This window comes from Nicotiana attenuata, unplaced genomic scaffold (assembly GCF_001879085.1).
Source record: "Nicotiana attenuata strain UT unplaced genomic scaffold, NIATTr2, whole genome shotgun sequence".
NCBI lineage: Eukaryota > Viridiplantae > Streptophyta > Magnoliopsida > Solanales > Solanaceae > Nicotiana > Nicotiana attenuata.
In genome coordinates this window covers 454,982-474,553 of record NW_017670471.1, presented here as the reverse complement: position 1 = coordinate 474,553, position 19,572 = coordinate 454,982, and the positions used below count along the sequence as shown (strand labels likewise).

Sequence of the window (19,572 nt, the reverse complement as noted above, 5' to 3'; positions counted from 1 at the left end):
GGCAAACCTGTACTACATGCACTTTTGTATATTAGTCCTTTTTTACTTGAAAATTTTGAAGTTGGAAAATGAAGATACTTATACTCAAGTTTATATAGCAATTAGTTAAAGGGAGATCCAGAGGAGGAACAACAACAGGTAAAAGTATTGTTTGTTGCTCAAGTATAAGTTTTTTTCTTTCTTCTTAAAATTTTACTTTCATCATACTTGCACCATTTCCTTCCTTGTTTATGTGTGTGTTTGTATTTTTATAGATGCATCCTTCATCAGAAAACTGTGAAACGTACATTTTAGTTTCTTCAAGTATCGCTTTGACTCCATTTTAATTTCAGGAAGCCTATCAGCAACGTTTTGAGGAATGGCGCCAAAGTCAACCCGATTCCGAGGATGGTAGATACACCCAAGTGTCACTCAATGATGTAGCTTCAATATGGATGCAGGTGGTTGGTGGCGCAAAGAAAGGTAGAACCTACGGTCTTGGATCACAATATTCTGTAGGTCGTTCTACGACATTGTTGTCTGGTGATGCGAGTTATTCGCAAGATCACGAAGAGGTGGAAGCATTACGAAAAGAAGTTGAAGAGTTGAAGGAGGAACGGAAAGAAGATCGCGCAAATTTTTAACAAATTGCAAAGTCTAGTGGAGAAATTTATGAGCGGATGTCCATTTGCTCCTTCAAATGGCGAGGATGGCGGGGATAATGAGTTTTAGTTTGTTATGGTTATTGATTTGAGACATTATTATTTGTTGTAGTTGGATGTTTAGACTTGGTAACATTTACACTTGACTATGATTGTAATATTCTAGACTAGATTGAATGGTGCCAGAATGTTTAACTTTTTTTTGGATGTTTTAGTTACAAATATTTATGTTTTGCATTTTATGGATTTGATTAGTTGCAATGGTGGATTGATTGGTTAGCATGGTAGATTAATTTGTTGTTGTATATTTGAATTGGTAGGTGGTATTGCTTTAATAGAGCTGGAATTTGGCAAAAAAAAATTCCCAATTTTTCGACTTATTTCCGACCATAGTAGTCGCAAAATACATCAAAGTATTCCAGATTCAGGAACATCTGCGACTACTGTAGTCGGAAATACAAATAAATAAATAGTTTTAAATTAAATTTGCGACCACGGTAGTCAGAACAATAAATAAATAAATAATTTCAAATTAGATTTGCGACCACAGTAGTGGAAAAACTCAAATAAAATTAAATATTATTATAATTATATATACCGTTTGCGATCGAAGTAGTGGGAAAGTTAATATAAAATTAAAATTTAATTTAATCTGTTTGCGACCGCGTCGGTCAGAAACTTTACCACATATATAGTCGTTTCTCTATTTTGCCTTAGCGATCGCTGTAGTCGCAAATTACGGACGGATTCGATCGCAAACTATTTCAGACCAGCTATTTTGCGACTACGACTTTTTGGTCTGAAAGTAATCGGAAATTAGCATTTTCTGACCACTTTCTGACCGTTTTTGCAGTCGCAAATTAGCCATTTTCTAGTAGTGTCTGGGATCGTGTGCGGTGAAATAACGAACCCAGACCAAGAAGGGTTCTAGACCATAAGAAAAACGGAGAACGGTTACGCATGACGAGTAGGGAGCCGTAATATTCGCCCTCAACCGGATATTACGGTGCGAATCTCGTCTGATATCAACTGCAGATCGACATTTACCGAAAAATAGAGATTTTTTACCTTATTTGGACTTGTACTAGGACTGAAACTCCCACACCATATAAAGGGGAAGGTTTCTTTTATTTAAACACATTATGTCACGCAAATCAAAGCAATAAAAATTTATTTTTGTCTTCTAACTATTTTTCAAAGTGTTCTTCATTTGTTCTCTTCTTTATACGCGACCAAACTTGTATCGAGGGTCCGATCGGGGGAGAATCCCACTGTTCAACCTAAGATCAGACTTGATCATCACATTGCAATTGGTTTGATTATTTATTTCATCTTTAACTTAATCACATGTTGTTCTTAATCATTAATATTGAATTAAATCACACATCCTTTAAATTGCATACAAATTAATTAATTGTTACTTATTTTTTAGGGTAAACAGTTTGGCGCCCACCGTGGGGCGAAGAACAATAGTGGCGATTTGATACGAATCTCCATAACGCACCATATTTTACACTTGTTTTTTATAGTTTTGATTCCAGGTTAGCCTAAGGATGTCAAATCCTTAGTCTGCTCACTTGAACATTGACGCAGAGTATGGCCATCATGGTAAGAATAATAACGTGATGCCTATCAATTATGTGCCTTATGTCAATCTTAATGGTGTCCCAGCCGCCGACCCGGTCGATGCTAACTCGCGGGTGACCATCAACAACAATCTACCGACTAATCCCAAAAATAATGTTCGCAAGAGACCCTGGCCAGTGGCTCAAGAGGCGCCCGAAGGTGAAGATGATGGGGTTAGTCTGCGGATGATTTCGAAATGCTGTAGGCTCAGTAAGTGGCGATAGCGCAGTTGCAGAACCAAAGCCACGCTCCTAAAAGGGTCGAACTCGAGTAGTCCGGGGAAAAAAACTCGGAGGGATGAACAAGTTGCCGTAGAATCGGGTGAACTCAGGCTCGGGGAAACTTCAGAGGTGATGAAGATGCTCGAAGCATTGACAAAACGGGTGGATTCAGGATAAACAAATATTGACGCCAACAACAAGAAGGTGGAAACGTAAAACTCCAGGGTCGATAAAACACCGGGAGCGCCTCCGATATTGAAGGGACCAGACTCAAAGAAATTTATTCAGAATCCTTTTCCCCAGAGCGCAGCACCAAAACTGATCCCGAAGAGGTTTTGAATGCTCGACATTCCCAAGTATAATGGGACCACATATCCAAATGATTATGCAACCTCCTATACATACGTGATCAAAGGGAATGACTTGGAAGTCGATGAAATCGAGTCGGTGTTGCTGAATTTTTTTGGGAAACCCTGTTCAAGGGAGCAATGATATAGTATCACAACTTGCCTCCGAGTTCTATCGACTCATTTGCTATGCTTGTAGATGCTTTCGTGAAGCCCCATGCCGGTTCCATCAAGGTCGAGACCAGGAAGTTAGACCTTTTCAAGGTCAAACATAGGGATAACGAGATGCTCAGGGAGTTTGTGTCAAGTTTCCAGTTGGAGCGGATGGATCTGCCACCAGTATCGGATGATTGGGCCGTTCAGACATTTACTCAATGGCTCAACCCCCGAAGTTCCGTGGCCTCTCAACAGCTAAAGCAAAACTTCATGGAGTACCCAGCGGCCACCTAGGCCGACATCCACAACAAATATCAATCGAAGATTAGGGTCGAAGGTGACCAACTCGGGGCCCCTTCGGGATCTATTTACCCCATCAGAATCGGTGACAGGTGTAAGAGAACCATTGATCCAGATCCAAGGCCGGTCCAAGATCGATAGTATCCATATAACGCAGATCAGAGGGAAAGCAGATCCGGGCGCCGCCCGACAAGGAACGAGAAGAGAAATGACCAAGGACTGAGCGGTTGGGGCCTGATGAGCAAGAGCGGGATTGACAGGTCGCTCAGTAGTAGGTCAGCACCAAGATTATCAGAGTATAATTTCAACGTGGACGTTGTAAGCATAGTGTCAACCATAGGGCACATCAAAGAGACTAAGTGGCCCCTATCATTGCAGTCCGACCCTGCCTAGAGAGATCCTAATTTAATGTGTAAGTACCACGGTACTCACGGGCATAGGACCGAAAATTGTCGATAGTTAAGAGAAGAAGTTTCTCGATTGTTCATCAATGGGCACCTTTGAGAATTCCTAAGCGAGCGAGCCAAAAACCACTTCAATAATAGGGACACCAACAAACAGACCGAACAGGAAGAGCCGCAGCCCAATCAGCATGATCATTGGGGAGTTGATGTCCCCCAATGGCCGATGATAAAATGCACCAAAGTTTCTATCGCGAGAGAAAAATGCTCCGGGGATTATGTCTTGGAAGGAGCTATCTCGTTCAGTGACGAAGACGCCGAGGGAATTGTACAGCCTCACAAAGATTTGCTAATGATATATGTACTTATCAATAATTCTCGGGTTAAACGTGTGTTGATTGATCCTGGTAGCTTGGCCACCATCATCAGATCGAGGGTCGTAGAGCAACTTGGGTTATAGGATCATATCATACCGGGGGTCTAGGTATTCAATGGATTCAACATGGCGTGCGAGACCAAGAAAGGTGAGATTACCAGTAAACACTTTCGGGATCACCCGAGAAATAAAGTTCTATTATAAAGGGGATATGAGGTACAATGCCTTGTTTGGAAGGCCGTGGGTTCACAACATGAGAACGATGCCTTCGACCTTACACCAGGCGCTGAAATTTCCCACTCCAGGAGGAGTCAAAACACTCTACGGAGAACAACCGGCCGCAAGGGAAATGTTCGTTGTTGATAAAGTAATCCCGGTGCCCTCGGTTTCAACATCAAAGAGCGGGGAGCCGACCAAAAAAGTAGAAACTAAATAACAATCAATGATACCGGCCTCAGCCGAGCCAGAAAAACAAAAGGAGCACGGAGCTAATGATGAGGAAGATTACGATGTCGCGAGATCATTCATAGCACCCGATGACACTGACACCACCAAATTGACGATCGGAGTTGGATCAAGTTATATTGATCGAGCATCTACCGGATCGAAAGGTATACCTGGGCACGGGGTTAACCCCCGAACTTAGGAATAAACTTATTAATTTTCTTATAGCTAACGCCGATTATTTTGACTGGTCCTATCTAGACATGACAGGGATCCCACCGGAGGTAACCACTCACAAATTAAGCTTGGATCCGAAGTTTCATCCAATTTATCAGAAGAGAAGGCCACAATTCGAGATCAAACACGCATTCATCAAAGACGAGGTATCCAAACTTCTAAAAATAGGTTCCATCCGGGGATTTAAATACCCGGATTGTTTAGCTAAAGTAGTGGTAGTGCCTAAGAAAGCAAATACACTTAGGATGTGTGTAGACTATAAGGATCTACACAAGGTGTGTCCAAAGGATTCTTTCTCTTTGCCTAACATCGATTGTATGATCGACGCAATGGCCGAATACGAGATACTCAATTTTCTCGACGCCTATACTGGGTACAAAAAAATTCGGATGGACCCGAACGATTAAGAAAAAGACTTCTTTCATAACCAAATTTGGCACTTACTGCTATAACATAATACCGTTTGGATTAAAGAATGTCGGTTGCACATACCAATGCCTAGTCAACCTGATGTTCTAAGAACAAATAGGAAAATCAATGGAAGTTTATATTGACGATATGTTGGTCAAGTCTTTGCAAGCAAGGACCATTTGATGCATTTGCAGGAAACCTTGGGCAAGTTGACAAAGTACAACATGAAGCTAAACTCGGAGAAGTGTGCGTTTGGGGCCAGCTCGGGCAAGTTTCTTGGATTCATGGTATCTAATCGGGGAATAGAGATCAAACCGGACAAAATAAAGGCCGTAGAGGACATCACCGTAGTCGACAACATCAAGGCAGTATAAAAGACCGACCGGTCGGATAGCCACGTTGGGCCTGTTCATCTCGAGATCGTCGGATAAGGGTCATCGATTCTTCTCACTATTGAAAAAGAATAACAACTTCTCTTGGACTCCGGAATGCCAGCAAGCTTTGGGAGAACTCAAACGATACCTATCGAGCCTCCCCTTGGTGTACACTCTGAAGGTAGACGAACAGTTGTAACTCTACTTGGCAGTTTCTGAGGTGGCGATGAGTGATTTCCTGGTCCGGGAAGAAGAAGGTAAGTAATTTCCAATTTATTATGTTAGTAGAACCTTAGGCGATGCCAAAATCAGGAATCCTCACCTAGAAAAATTAGCGCTCGCCTTACTAAGCGCTTCTAGGAAATTAAAATTGTACTTTCAATGCCACCCCATATGTATCATGACCTCTTACCCGCTGAGGAATGTCATGCATAAGCCCGAGATCTCGAGCCAACTGGCCAAATGGGCTGTAGAATCAGTGGGTATGATACCGAGTATAAACCTCGGACCTCCATAAAATCTCATATTTTGGCGGATTTTGTGGAAGACTTCACGCCGGCTTTGATACCCGAGGTCAAAAAGGAGTTACTGCTCACTTCGGGTATTAACTCGGGGATCTGGACCCTATTCACGGACGGGGCCTCCAACGCGAAGGGGCTCGAGCTCACTATCGTATTGAAACCATCTACGGGTAACGTAATTAGGCAGTCTATTAGAACAATAAAATTGACTAACAACGAAGCCGAGTATGAGGCTATGATTGCATGTCTTGAACTAGCTAAGAGCATGGGGACCAAAGTGATCGAAGCCAAATATGATTCCCTCCTAGTCGTAATTCAAGTCAACGGAACGTTCAAAGTAAAGGAGGAACGGATGTGGAGGTAGTTGGACAAGTTGCAGGTGACCTTACACCAATTCAAGGAATGGACTCTACAACACGTACCTCGGCATCAAAATAGTGAAGCCGGTGCGCTGGCCAATTTGGGGTCATCTGTTGACTCCCATGAATTCGACTTGGGGGCAGTGGTACAACTAATGAACTCAATGGTAGAAGAAGGTCATACTGAGGTAAACTCGACAAGTTTGACCTGGGATTGGAGAAACAAATACATAGACTACCTCAAGACATGAAAATTGCCATCGAATCCCAAAGAATCAAAAGCCCTACGCACCAAAGCTGCCAGGTTTAGCTTAGTCAAGGGGAAATTGTTCAGAAGATCCCTCTTTGGCCCACTAGATAGGTGCTTGGGTCCGGGAGAAACTGAATACGCTATAAGAGAGGTCCGCGAGGGCAATTGTGGGAACCACTCGGGGGCAGAATCCTTGGTTCGAAAGTTAATTAGAGATAGTTACTACTGGAATAAAATGGAGAAATATGTGAAAGACTTCGTGCGAAAATGCAATGAGTGTCAAAGACGCGCCCCAATGATTCATCAACCGGGAGAGATGCGTTACCTGGTCCTGGCGCCATGGCCGTTTACATCGTCGTCCTTGCCATGGGCGCACGGTAAATCCCAATACATACTACTCATGATCGATTATTTTTCCAAGTGGGTCGAGGCTCAGGCGTTCGAGAAGGTCCGGGAGAAAGAGGTCATTGATTTCATCTGGGATCACATAATATGCCGATTTAGGATACCGGCCGAGATCGTTTGCGACAATGGAAAACAATCCGTCGGCAGCAAAGTGAGTAAATTTTTTCTAAGACCACAGAATCAAAAAGATGTTATAAACACCTTACTACTCTAGTGGGAATGGACAAGCGGAATCAACAAATTAAACTATACTCCAAAACTTGAAGAAGAGACTACCGATTCGAAAGGAAAGTGGAAGGAAATCCTACCTGAGATCTTGTGGGCATACAGAACGACTTTGAAGTCGAGTACCGGAGCAACCCCATTCTTTCTAGTCTACGGTGCGGAATCCTTAATCCCGGTCGAGGTGGGGGAATCGAGCCTCAGGTAACAGTATGCTACTGAAATGTCAAACGGAGAAGTCATGACCACGAGTCTGGACTTATTGGACGAAAGGCGAGAACCGTCTTGGTTCGGTTGGCGGCCCAAAAGCAGTGAGTAGGGAGGTACTACAACCGAAGAGATAAACTTCGACATTTCAAGTCGGGGACTTCGTGTTAAGGAAAGTAACATTACACACCAGGAACCCGAACGACGAGAAACTAGGCCCGAATTGGGAAGGATCGTATAGAGTTGCCGGAACAACCGAGAAAGGTTCGAGGCGGGAGATGGTGTACTACTACCGAACAATTGAAATGTGGCACACTTAAAGCGGTACTACTGCTAAGGTACAAGCACAATTCCCTTTTGAAATTTGTTATATTACGGACTAACTTGTGCAAGTACTCGGCCGAGGGAAAATGTGACTATTAGGCTGAAAGCACGTGTTGTACCCTTTTTTTCTTGATCCAGTTTTTTCCTGAAGTAGATTTTACAGCAAGGTTTTTAACGAGGCAACAGTAAAATGTGCTACTGTAGTTTCGAAGACCGGCCTAAAGCCGTAAAGTTGCTGATCACCTACACCAGACCAACAGTATTCGAGCCCTCACAATTTTGGCCTCAAATACTAGGGGCCATTAACCCCTAAGTTATGATCCTTAGAAAGTGTTATTACTTAATATGAAAATCAAAGTCTTGGTAATTAGGATTTTTTATAAGGATCAAACGGTCAAACGAACCGTACCCATGTAGCCCACTTTTGCCATGGTACAAGGCTTATACACCTCTGATTATGTACTATGCATACAAAGCAATAAAAAAATTTGCCCTTTATATTTTATCACTACGCTCCACTGATGCATTCATTGAATTACTTAGAACGAATAACGGATCCTAAATCCTAGAGCCAATGGGCTAACCGATTCGTGGACTGTCGTCCGATAAAAAATCTAATGGCTCGGTTATTGAATCCCGAAGGTACCGAGCCTATTAGGCAGGGGCCAAACATCAAAGTCTACGTCCAACCTAAAACGACTCGGAGACGTCCGAGTCCGTACTCGGAAAGTAAGGCTCTTTCATATGATTGAAACCTATTAAAGGGTTGCCCTCAGCAAAGCACCATCATGTATGACTAAAACACTCAAGTATCTTGAAGACCTTCGTTTTTATCGAAACTTCGAAGCCACGAACAACTCGGAGTTACCATCGAAATCGGGCCTCATTCGGGCGCCCGGAGAACGAGTGCTCCAGATTACATCTAATTCTATTCTATGACATTAAGGACGATCCACAAATAAACAATTGCAAATAGATGCTGAAAAGCAAAAGACACAGTGTTGTCGAAGGAAAAATTATATATATGTATTCCAAAAGTATTTACAAAGGCACGATAAAACGGCCTCAAAATAAACGAAAAGGAAATATACAAAAGGAAACAAAAAGAGCTAAGGCATGTCCACCTAATCTTCACCGGAGCTTGACTCGGCCCCGGAACCTTCAGGACATTTGGGCTCATAAAGCTCTTTTGCCTCGGCCTCAAGCCTCTTGGCCTACTCAATCTCGGCCGACAGATCAAATCCCCGGGTGTGAATCTCCTCAAGGATCTCCCTCTGGGACAACCGCTTGACATACTCAGCCTTCATTATTAAACGGGCCTCAGCTATCACCACACCGGTTTTATACTGGGAAAGCATTTCTTTGACCTTGGAGGAATAAATCAAGTTGCCTCTAACTTGGACTTCAACACAGTATATTCTTAGTCGAGGTCGTCCCATTCTGAGACAGCTGAATCCAGTTGTGCTCGAAGTTCTTCATTTATCCTAGACCGCTTGTCGGCCTTATCCTTTGCCACTAGAGATGGTCCTTGACCGACGCTAAATCCTCTTTTTTAGCCTCCTTTTTCGAGACCAGAAAGTCCATCCTTCTCCTCAGCATTTCGGCCGTAGTTTTGAGCTTGTTCATCTCGTCCTAGAGCTAGTCAATCAGGTCTATCTTCTCTTGAACCTGTGAGGTTGCATCGTTAGTCACTGTGCATAACCTCTCATTTTTAACCTAAAAAATCCTTACCTTCTTGACCAGTTCATCAAGCTCCCGTTTCACACCCAAGGCCTCCATTTGAGCTTTTTCCAGCTCGGCTCGGAGAATAGGGAGATCCTTGAGGGCCTCATCTTTTTGCTCACTTAGAACCCTATACATGTCTTTCTGTCGGACTTGCTCTTTGAGATCGAACTCGAGCTGGCTGACTTCCATTCGAGACCAAAGGAAGCCTTCATGGTGGAGCATCGAAGCCTGAAAAACAAAATGATAAGATCATTAGGACATGCTGAAGCTAAACAAGATGTATGAAGGGCACAAGGAATGGGAAACTTACCCGGTTCAGTGCCTGTTGTGCCTCGATATAGAGGCTCTATGGGCCCACTTCGTTCATCTTTGCTGGTCGTCTTCGATCACCTGGCAGCAAAGATAGCTGGCCATGACCGCCGGAGCGGACAACACCCAGGTGTCCGCCGGGATAGTAAACACAACCGTTCTTTTACAATCGGGATCCATGCTTAAGCAGGGAACTGCCTCACCAGCTTCGGGCTCGAGCTCGGCTCGCCTACTCCCAACGACACTTCCTTTTTTCGGATCTCCATGCGACCAAACCCGAGATAATCCTCCAACGCGCCCATGTCCACGCCGTCAAAGAACATGTTGAGGGCCTCGTCTTTGCCCCGTGCCATCTCATTTGACTACTCTTTGACGGCCTGAGCCTCGTCGAACTTGGACTATGTATGTAACGGCAATTGCGCGATGTCAATGACACCGCCTATTTCCTTTGGGAAAGGTATAGTTTCTCGGGAGGCCGTAGCCTCTGATTTTCCTTCTGGCTCCCGAGCTAAAGAGGGATCGGCCTCTCGGCCAACTTCCTCGGTTGCCGCCCATTCTTCTTCGTCAATGGTCGACCCATGGGCGATGAACTCTAGTTCATCATCCTCAGGGTAATCCCTGGGTGGTAGAGGGAGTCGGGGTCCAGTACCCCTGCTTGGGTTCTCTTCTTGTTGCTTTTTCGGATCCGGAGTTACCTACTTCTTCTTGGTCTCTGTGTTCAGGGAGCCAGAAGATTTCCTCCTTTTTCACTTTTTCTCCTTCTGTGCAATAGCTCCAGGTTGTCCCGAAGCGAACGATTTAGCAAGTGAGGACGAAGCCTCGTCCTCGTCCAATGGCCGAGGCCCAGTGGTCTTGGGAAATCCTGTAAAAGAACAAGATCTTAGTAGAAATAAAGGTTGAGTATGAAAGTATACTTGTTTGGGAGAACTCACCACGAAACGGGCATCCCACTTTCCCTTTGGAAGTTTTCGACATTCGCTCTCAAAATACGATATTTGTTTGCAAATCCCCTCAATCTACTCCTTGAAGCGAGGGACTGCGTTGGGAACTTAGGCGACCGCTGCACGATGATAGGAACAGGCAATAAGAAAAAAGAATAAAAGAAATTCCAAATACTCAGGAAGGAAAGGAACTTACGGGCTGAGTTCCACTTTTTAGGGAACAACAAAAATTCAGGGGGAATGAGATCTTCGGTTTTCAGTTGAACAAATCTCCGCTTCCAGTCTCAATCGGGCTCTTCATCGATACTTAAGAATGGAGCCTTACTTGCACGACGAACGAGCTTGATCAATCCCCCTCAGAAAACTAGGGGACTGTAGAGACGAAGCAGGTAGTCGATGGTAAATCGAGGTGATTCGGTGTTGTTGACAAAATGGCGAAGGAGGATTATGATCCTCCAAAAGGACAGGCAAACCTATCCAAGACAAACCTCGTACCTTTTGCAAAAGCTAAGGATTTTAGGGTCCATTGGGACAAATGTGAAGGGGTAAGTATAAACACTTAGATACCCCTCTACGTGAGTGGTGATGTCCTCATCGGGACCAAGGACGTCCACTTCCTTGCCCTCACAGTTGCAGTCCTCCGGAACTGTAGAGAGTGTATCCTTAGTAACGAAGCATATGTACCTCCATATCTCCTCGCCTCGGTCCTGTTGACTGGAGGCTTTCTCAACTTTAAAGTCATTCTCAATGGAGCAGCCACCGGGGATGAAACTCTTCAGGGGAGGTTTCAGAGCCACCTCAGGCATGACCACCTCGGCATCCGTGGCCGAGTTAGAAGATGAAGGGACGGTCTATTAAGGCACAGATTCGAAGTCTTCGCCATCGAATTCTGAAAAATATAAAGATTTGAAGGTGAGGATGATGATTTGAAGGTGAGGATGGAGATTTGAAGATAAGGATGAAGGTATGAAGGTCAGATTTGAAGATGGAGTATGAAGATTTGAAGGTGGGGAGATGAAAATATGAAGATCTAAGAAACACCGTATGAAGGTTTGAAGGGGTTAAGAATAATTGAAGAGTTCGAGGGTAAATTAAACAGCTCTAGAATCAAAAAAATAAAAAAAGTGAAAAGGGGAGCGAAACTTTTATAGAGAAGGGGTAATTAATGTGTGACGTTTCGCATTCGGGGACAGTCAACTGGCGGCTGACACGTGTCTGAAGTCAGAACGACATGATTGATGGGATATTTTACTGACCCGTCAGCTCGGTTGTAGTGTACGGAAGAAGGAATCGGGTTTAATTCATCGCTTCCTATCGTTTTGATAAATCTGCTCTTTGAGAAGCGAGGGAACTATTTGTGTACGGGTAAAATCGGGAGCAGAGTTTTCCCCGATTCCCTGATGAGGAAATAAAAGGGAAGCATGGCAAGCGAGGCCAAATGACCCCTCGTATCGGAACCCGGGAGGAGTGAACGTTGCATCTATGATCGAGCGCGGTGAAATAACGAACCCGGACTAAGTAAGGTTTCTGGACCACGGGAAAAAAGGAGAACGGTTACGTATGACGAGTAGGGAGCCGTAATATTCACCCTCAATCGGATATTACGGCGTAAATCCCATCTTATATCAACTGCGGATCGACATCTACCGAAAAAGGAGATTTTTACCTTATTTAGACTTGTACTAGGACTGAAATCCCTTACTATATAAAGGGAAATGTATTTTTTTAACACATTGTTACACGCAAATCAAAGCAATAAAAATTTGTTTTTGTCTTCTAGCTATTGTTCAAAGTGTTCTTCATTTGTTCTCTTCTTTTTATACGCGACCGAGCTTGTATCAAGGGTCCGATCGGGGCGACGAAGCCCACTTTTCAACCTAAGATCAGGCATGATCATCACATTGTGATTGGTTTGATTATTTATTTTATCTTTAACTTAATCACATGTTGGTCGAATTAAATCACACATCCTTTAAACTGTATACAATTTAATATTAAAGTATAATTGGAAATAATTAACAAATTTAGACTTTGAATACTCAAAGTGGCAATTCTTTTGGGACCAATTTTGTAAGCTAAAGTGACAGTTAAAATGAAACGGGGAGTACTTCTTTTCCAATTCTTCTTCAAGAGGGGAAAAAAGATGAATGTCAAAAGTTTGACGGTGGGGAATTAGCTACGTTGACCTAAACAATTTTCCAATTCCGCCCTACCCACAAACCCTCCCTGAATGCCTTTTTGTAGTGCTTTTCAATGATTAATTAGCATTTGTTATCATTGTCGAAAGAAAAGGTCCTTTAACCAGGGTTAAGTAAAAGAAACCTAATTAGTTAACCAAATTTACTTTCCACGTACCCTATATATACTAATCATTCCACATGCAATCCTCTCACGACAAGAATCCATTTCCAATTTACCTTTGAGCAATATCAGCTTTTTAATTATTTTCTTCTGCCTTTTACGTTAATTTTTAGTCCTAGAAAAAATGAAGCCCTTCATGCTGGCCAGCATATCCCTCTTCATCTTTTTATTCATAGTTATATCTTACTTACTCTTTAAAGCTAATCCTTGGCCTTTTACTATTGCAACTCTCTTCTCCCTTTTCCTTTTCCTCTTAAACTTTTGGTCAGTGCCAGGAGGGTTTGCATGGAGAAACTATATTCACTATCAAAAACCTAAAAAACTTCTTGGACCTTTTTCTTGGCCCTTCTTGGGGTTTCTACCTCAAATGGGATCTCATGCTCATCAGAAGCTCGCCACCCTTGCTACATCGTTGGGTTCGACTCGACTCATGATTATAAGCCTAGGTGCTACTCGAGTTATCATCAGTAGTCACCCTGACACTGCGAAGGAAATTCTTTGTGGTACCTCATTTGCAAATCGTCCTGTGAAAGAATCAGCTAAATTGCTCATGTTTGAACGAGCAATTGGTTTCGCTCCTTATGAGAGTTATTGGCGAAATCTAAGAAGAATTGCTGCGAATCACATGTTTTCTCCTCGGAGAATTTCAAGTTTTGAGAGTCTTCGACAATTTATAGCTGATAACATGATAGAAGGAGTTGTCAAGGAGATGAATGAGATTGGTTTTGTTGAGGTTAGAGGGATATTAAGAAAAGGGTCTTTGAGAAATATACTGGAAAGTGTGTTTGGGAGTACTTTAGGTTTAGAAGGTGAAAAACTAGGGTTAATGGTGAAGGAAGGATATGAATTGATTGGAGAATTTAATTGGTCTGATTATTTTCCTTTAAGGTTTTTAGACTTTTGGGGTACTAAGAGAAGGTGTCATAAATTGGCAGCTCAAGTGAATGAATTGGTTGGCGAAATAGTGAAAGAAAGAAGAAGAGAGGGAGAATTAAACATGAAAAATGACTTCCTTAGTGTGTTGCTATCTTTGGCAAAAGAAGATCAACTTACTGATGCAGACATGGTGGCTGTTTTGTGGGTAAGGATTTCCCCCTCATTCAGTTTTGGGTTTTGATGATATTTACTGATAGTGCAATGAAAATTTCACTATTGATGAAGTTTAATCTGCTCTAGAAGGTTACTTTATATTTTTATTTTTTAAGTAATTAATTCCACTTGTTATGAGTAATTACCTGACCTTTCAAGTGATATCGAGATCTTTTTTTCATCGAAAACGAAGAAGGCCGAGGATGGCCTACGGTGCGTCTTATCTGGAGGGAACACGCTTTTAATAGTATATGCAATATCAATCTATAGAAGTTAAACTTATCACTTTTTAATTATCTCAATGGAATATTTTTTTTCCACATAAACAAAAATATTTGCATGATGCTAGGCAGATATCAATATATATGCTTATATATATGAGTTTTTTATGCTTAGAGTTTCATTTTCTATGTGAATTTAAGGTGTAAAAGCCTATTGTCAATTGATTATTTTTAACTATCAGTTGTCAACTCGTTCATGTTTGGAATACATATATAATAGGAGTAACTAACTAGGTAGATAGTTAAGATTCTTTGATAATTCAAAGTAAAATGACTCATCATTAAAAGTTAAGTTGGTGTCATGTCTAAACAACAAAAATCGCTTAGTTCGTCAGCACTAAGTCCACTGCATGTGGAATTGACTAAAGATTTTTAGATATGTCTTTGACTAGTTTATGATTATAATTATGATGGTAAGCTTTGTTTCTTTTCTTCACTTTTACTTTTTGCAGCTGCCAAATGGAACTTACTCACTAACCTTGTGTCCCACTTAAATTAATTAACTTTATGTAGGAAATGGTGTTTAGAGGAACAGATACAGTTGCCATCCTTCTAGAGTGGATCATGGCAAGAATGGTTTTACACCAAGATGTTCAAGCAAAAGCACAAAAAGAGATTGACACGTGCGTTGGTCATAACAAGCACGTGCGGGACTCAGACATACAAAACCTTCCTTATTTGCAGGCCATTGTGAAGGAAGTTCTTAGATTGCACCCACCAGGCCCACTTCTCTCTTGGGCCCGTTTAGCTATCCATGATACTTATGTAGATAAGTGCTTCATTCCTGCAGGGACAACTGCAATGGTTAATATGTGGGCTATTACACATGACTCAACAATTTGGGAAGATCCATGGGCCTTTAAGCCCGAAAGGTTTTGTGATAAAGAAGAAGACATCTCAATTATGGGTTCGGATCTTAGGCTTGCTCCATTCGGGTCTGGACGTCGGGTTTGCCCCGGAAGGGTATTAGGGTTGGCCACAGTGCACCTCTGGCTAGCACGACTTCTCCAACAGTTCAAATGGCTCCCAAGCAAACCTGTTGATCTTGCTGAATGTTTGAAGCTTTCCCTTGAGATGGAGAAACCTCTATCTTGTCGTGCATTTACTCGATATGACACCTAAATAAGCTTCTATTAGTAGTATCATTAATCATAAGAATTATAAAACAAAATATATGATATCTTATCTTTCCGCTATATCAAGTTTATTTATCCTTTGATCTTTAGAATATTGGTGATCACAAAGGCAGATTCAATATTTCCTTCCTTTAGTCCACTGACCTATGATTAGCTGAAAACCCATGCCTTTTTCAAAATTACGTTAACAAGCCACTAGATCACGCAATGCGCATTGCTCAATTAAACAAGGTTATTGCTTTCTTACCATCGTTAGTTTTCGTGCCTTACGCGGCCGTCAAATAATAAATTCAGTGATAGAAATAGAGTATCGAACCCATAGAGACTTATGGTATAATCATTATTTAGATTAAACTATCCTAATATAATTATCTAAACAAGAATTAAAACTAAAAGTGTTTGAGTCAAAACTAATTAAAACAAACAAAAAAACAATTAATAAACTCTAAACAAAAGAAGAGCACATTTTTTTTTATCTATATCTATCTATCTATCTATCTATATCTATATCTATCTATATTATTATAAAAGCACGAATAATTTATACTAAATGTCGAACGACTAAAATATCCTTGAAATATTGACAGACTTTTATGCCCTTAAGTGTTTATATAATTTAAGGATCTAATTGTAAATAACCTAATGATGAAATTCTTTTCCAATTTAAACTACACATATGTCGACCCTACAAAGTTGATCCTACTGGTCATCTATTATTTTTGGAAAAGAATAATTTTACTTTTAAAGGATGCTGTCCTAATCAACGAAAAAATTCAATTGGGACAAAACTGTATTATATTTTTTTCCTACCTAATGCTAGGAGTTTGAAACCAAATTGAATTTTTCGTTGATTAGGACAATACTGATTCTGACTTTTGTTCGAAGAGTCTCCCAAAGCACAAGTTACATGGAATTAAAACTTTTTCTCCGTTACAAATTTTATTCCTTTTGATACATAACCAAACACGATTTCATCCATCTAAAATATGTTTTTACATAACTGCGACTCTATTTTACAAGCTCAATATATTGGCAACGCTACAAGATTTAAAAGCTTGACCTTTTTTATTAAATGGATACAAGTTATATCTCTAATATTTTATTAAATTCTATTTTTTTCTTAATTCTGCATATCATGTATGATGTATACAGATTTTATGTCGAACTATGTTCTCCTTTTATACCATATACATATTTTACGTCATTAATATATAGTACTTACTTAACTTTATGTTGTTATTTTCTTTGCAGTGAACACCACCATATATTTTAAGTGAATCGCCTTTTTGAATTTGGTAGAAAAGATTCTTTAGCAGAAAGGAAGTGATGGTTAAGGCGATAATTTTTTTAACCAATTTATTTTCTCCCCTTCCTTTCGATCAACCTGTCATCTATAGTTTCTTGTTGTTAACTTATCTTTAATGATTCAATTTGGCAGTAGATCAACTTGAAGCTATTTTTTTGCATTCATGAAACTTCAAGTATAGTGGAGTTTTAGATTAGCACGAGCAAGTATACTCATGGATGAAACATGAAAAATTTACGTGCTTCTTAACTAGAGATTGGATTAATTATAATTGGTGTTGAATTTAGAGATTGCACTGGTCGGCATTGGAGTTAAGTAGAATTATTTCCTAGCTGTAACAATTTTGTTTCGAATATTTGTATAGTTAAGAATTTATATTTCATTAAATATAACTTTCGCAATAATTATATTAATGTAGGATAATGTGCAACACAACAAAAAAAATAATGCCAAAGACTGTATGGGGTCAAATTCTGCCCACTATGGTAAGCAACGACCCCCGACTAAGCAATAGCCGAAGTAGAGGGGACGACCGAAGAATGTCAGAGCGAAAGTATGCCCTTGTGTCTCGTCGTCTCCTCGAAAGCACGTGACCTATCCCCGTATTATTTTATTATTTTTTGAGGGGGTTCTCTTGTTATATAAAGGAGAATCCCAATGTTGTAAAGGAGGATCTTTTCAATAAGAAGCTATCTTTTCTTTCTATTTCTCTCTCTCTCTCAACAAGCTTTCTCTTACTCTCTTTCGAATATCCAAGTTGTCGAAACAATCACAAGCATAATATATATTTCTAGGTCTAATTATATTCGATTACGATTTACCTTTGATTCATTTTAATTGTTTTCGCTTACAAAGTAATTAGTATCTTTTGAGTCAAACAATTTGGCGCCGTCTGTGGGAATTTCGGCAATCGAAATCATAGTTTGCACCTTGAACATCAAAAATAAACCTTCCTTCACACCCTACTGAAATCGAAAAATGGCGGAAAATGACGCAAGATTGAAAGCAATAGCAGGCGTCACAACCAACCTCATGGGCCCCCTCAACGAGACCGGCAGAGAAAATATCTTGAGCACAACACCTGGTAACACTCAAGAGGGAGAAATCTCACCCTCCCCATCTGAAGATCTGACTATCATGCAAGAAAAGGGGGCTTCCACGTCTGCAGTCAAAGAAGCACCACCCCGCTGATCAAGAAGCTACTGGAAGAATGGATGACGAACACCCTAAGCAGCTTGCTCGAAAAATCGCCCCAAAGCAACATTAAGAACTCGTTGACGACAGACATCGCTACCACCAGTGAACACGATACTATACGTACAAACAACAACCATACCAATGGCCAGACCAGCGATGGCACACTTGCAGCCATCCTTAAAAAAATGGAGGAAATGGAGAATGAAAACAAGGCACTTCGGGATCAGATGAAAGAGCATTAGGAAAGAGTAGACAAAATTCCCGGCGCTCCTACGTTACTGCCGAAGCGCGACGTGGGAAGATTCGTTGAACAGCCATACAGCGAAGAAGCTGCACCTCACCCGATCCCAAAGACCTTCAAGATGCCACCCTACTTAAGGATATATGACGGGACGAAGGACCCCGAAGACCACCTGATCCACTATGTGACCGCTGTGAAGGGTAACGATCTGTCAAAGGAACAAGTACCATCCGTACTGCTGAAAAAGTTCGGAGAAACGTTGACGGGGGTGAGGGGGGGGCGCTAACATGGTACTGCTAGCCAGAACGATATCAACATTCGAAGAAATGGCGGATAAGTTCGCCACCGCCCATGCAGGAGCTAAGAAAGCAGAGGCCAGGGTCAACAATATCTTTGCCGTCCGACAAACCGCGGGTGAGGGACTCAGGGACTTCTTGGCCAGATTCAACAGAGTAAGGATGAGCCTACCAAACGTATCGGAAGGCATGGCGGTCGCAGCTTTCCAAAACGGGCTGAGCAAAGATGGTTCGAGAGCAACCAAAAAGCTACTAAGCCGACTCATGAAGTATCCTCCCACCACATGGGAGGAGATCCACAACGCCTACTGTGCCGAGGTACGAGCAGACGAGGATGACCTCAACGGACCAACCCAGCGGCTCACGACAATACAGTCAGAAGCAAGGAGGGATCGACGCAGCGAGGGCCGGCGGGAACAATCCTCGCGCTTCAACAAAGAAAGGCAACAGCCTTACGTCAGATCCTCGCATCCACCACCGCCTAGACACACAGAAGCACTGCAGCGACATGTCACCCCACTCCGTAATGAAAGAGGTATGCCCCCTTTATTATCCGCCCATAACTTTTGTGTGTCTCCCTCAGAAATAGTGTACGCACTGGAGAAACTGGGCACCAAGGTACAATGGCCGCAGAAGATGAAATCAGACCCCGCCATGAGAAAGTCAAATGTCCTGTGCGAGTTCCACCAAGAACGAGGGCACAAAACCGAAGATTGCATAGGGCTACGGCAGGAGGTGGTCAGAATGCTGAACCAAGGATACTTAAGGGAGCTACTTAGCGATAAGGGAAAGATCAAATTCGCACAAGGGCGGGATCAACCTCAAGGGCCGCCAAAGCCGCCTTCGCCAGCACGCACCATCAACATGA

General features: G+C 41.8%; 1 protein-coding gene across 1 annotated transcript; it reads left to right on the top strand.

Annotated features, from left to right (window-relative positions):
- Positions 1 to 13,282: 13,282 nt before the first annotated feature.
- On the top strand, positions 13,283 to 15,706 carry LOC109239891 (cytochrome P450 78A5-like). Its single transcript, XM_019406483.1, has 2 exons — positions 13,283 to 14,239; positions 15,042 to 15,706. The coding sequence occupies exons 1-2, from the start codon at positions 13,283 to 13,285 to the stop codon at positions 15,648 to 15,650; spliced, it is 1,566 nt and encodes a 521-aa protein (XP_019262028.1). The 3' UTR covers positions 15,651 to 15,706.
- Positions 15,707 to 19,572: the final 3,866 nt, after the last annotated feature.

Coding starts and splice junctions, on each gene's coding strand:
- LOC109239891 (XM_019406483.1), top strand. CDS start 13,283: ATGAAGCCCTTCATGCTGGCCAGCATATCCCTCTTCATCTTTTTATTC. Junction 14,240..15,041: donor ACATGGTGGCTGTTTTGTGG/GTAAGGATTTCC, acceptor AACTTTATGTAG/GAAATGGTGTTTAGAGGAAC.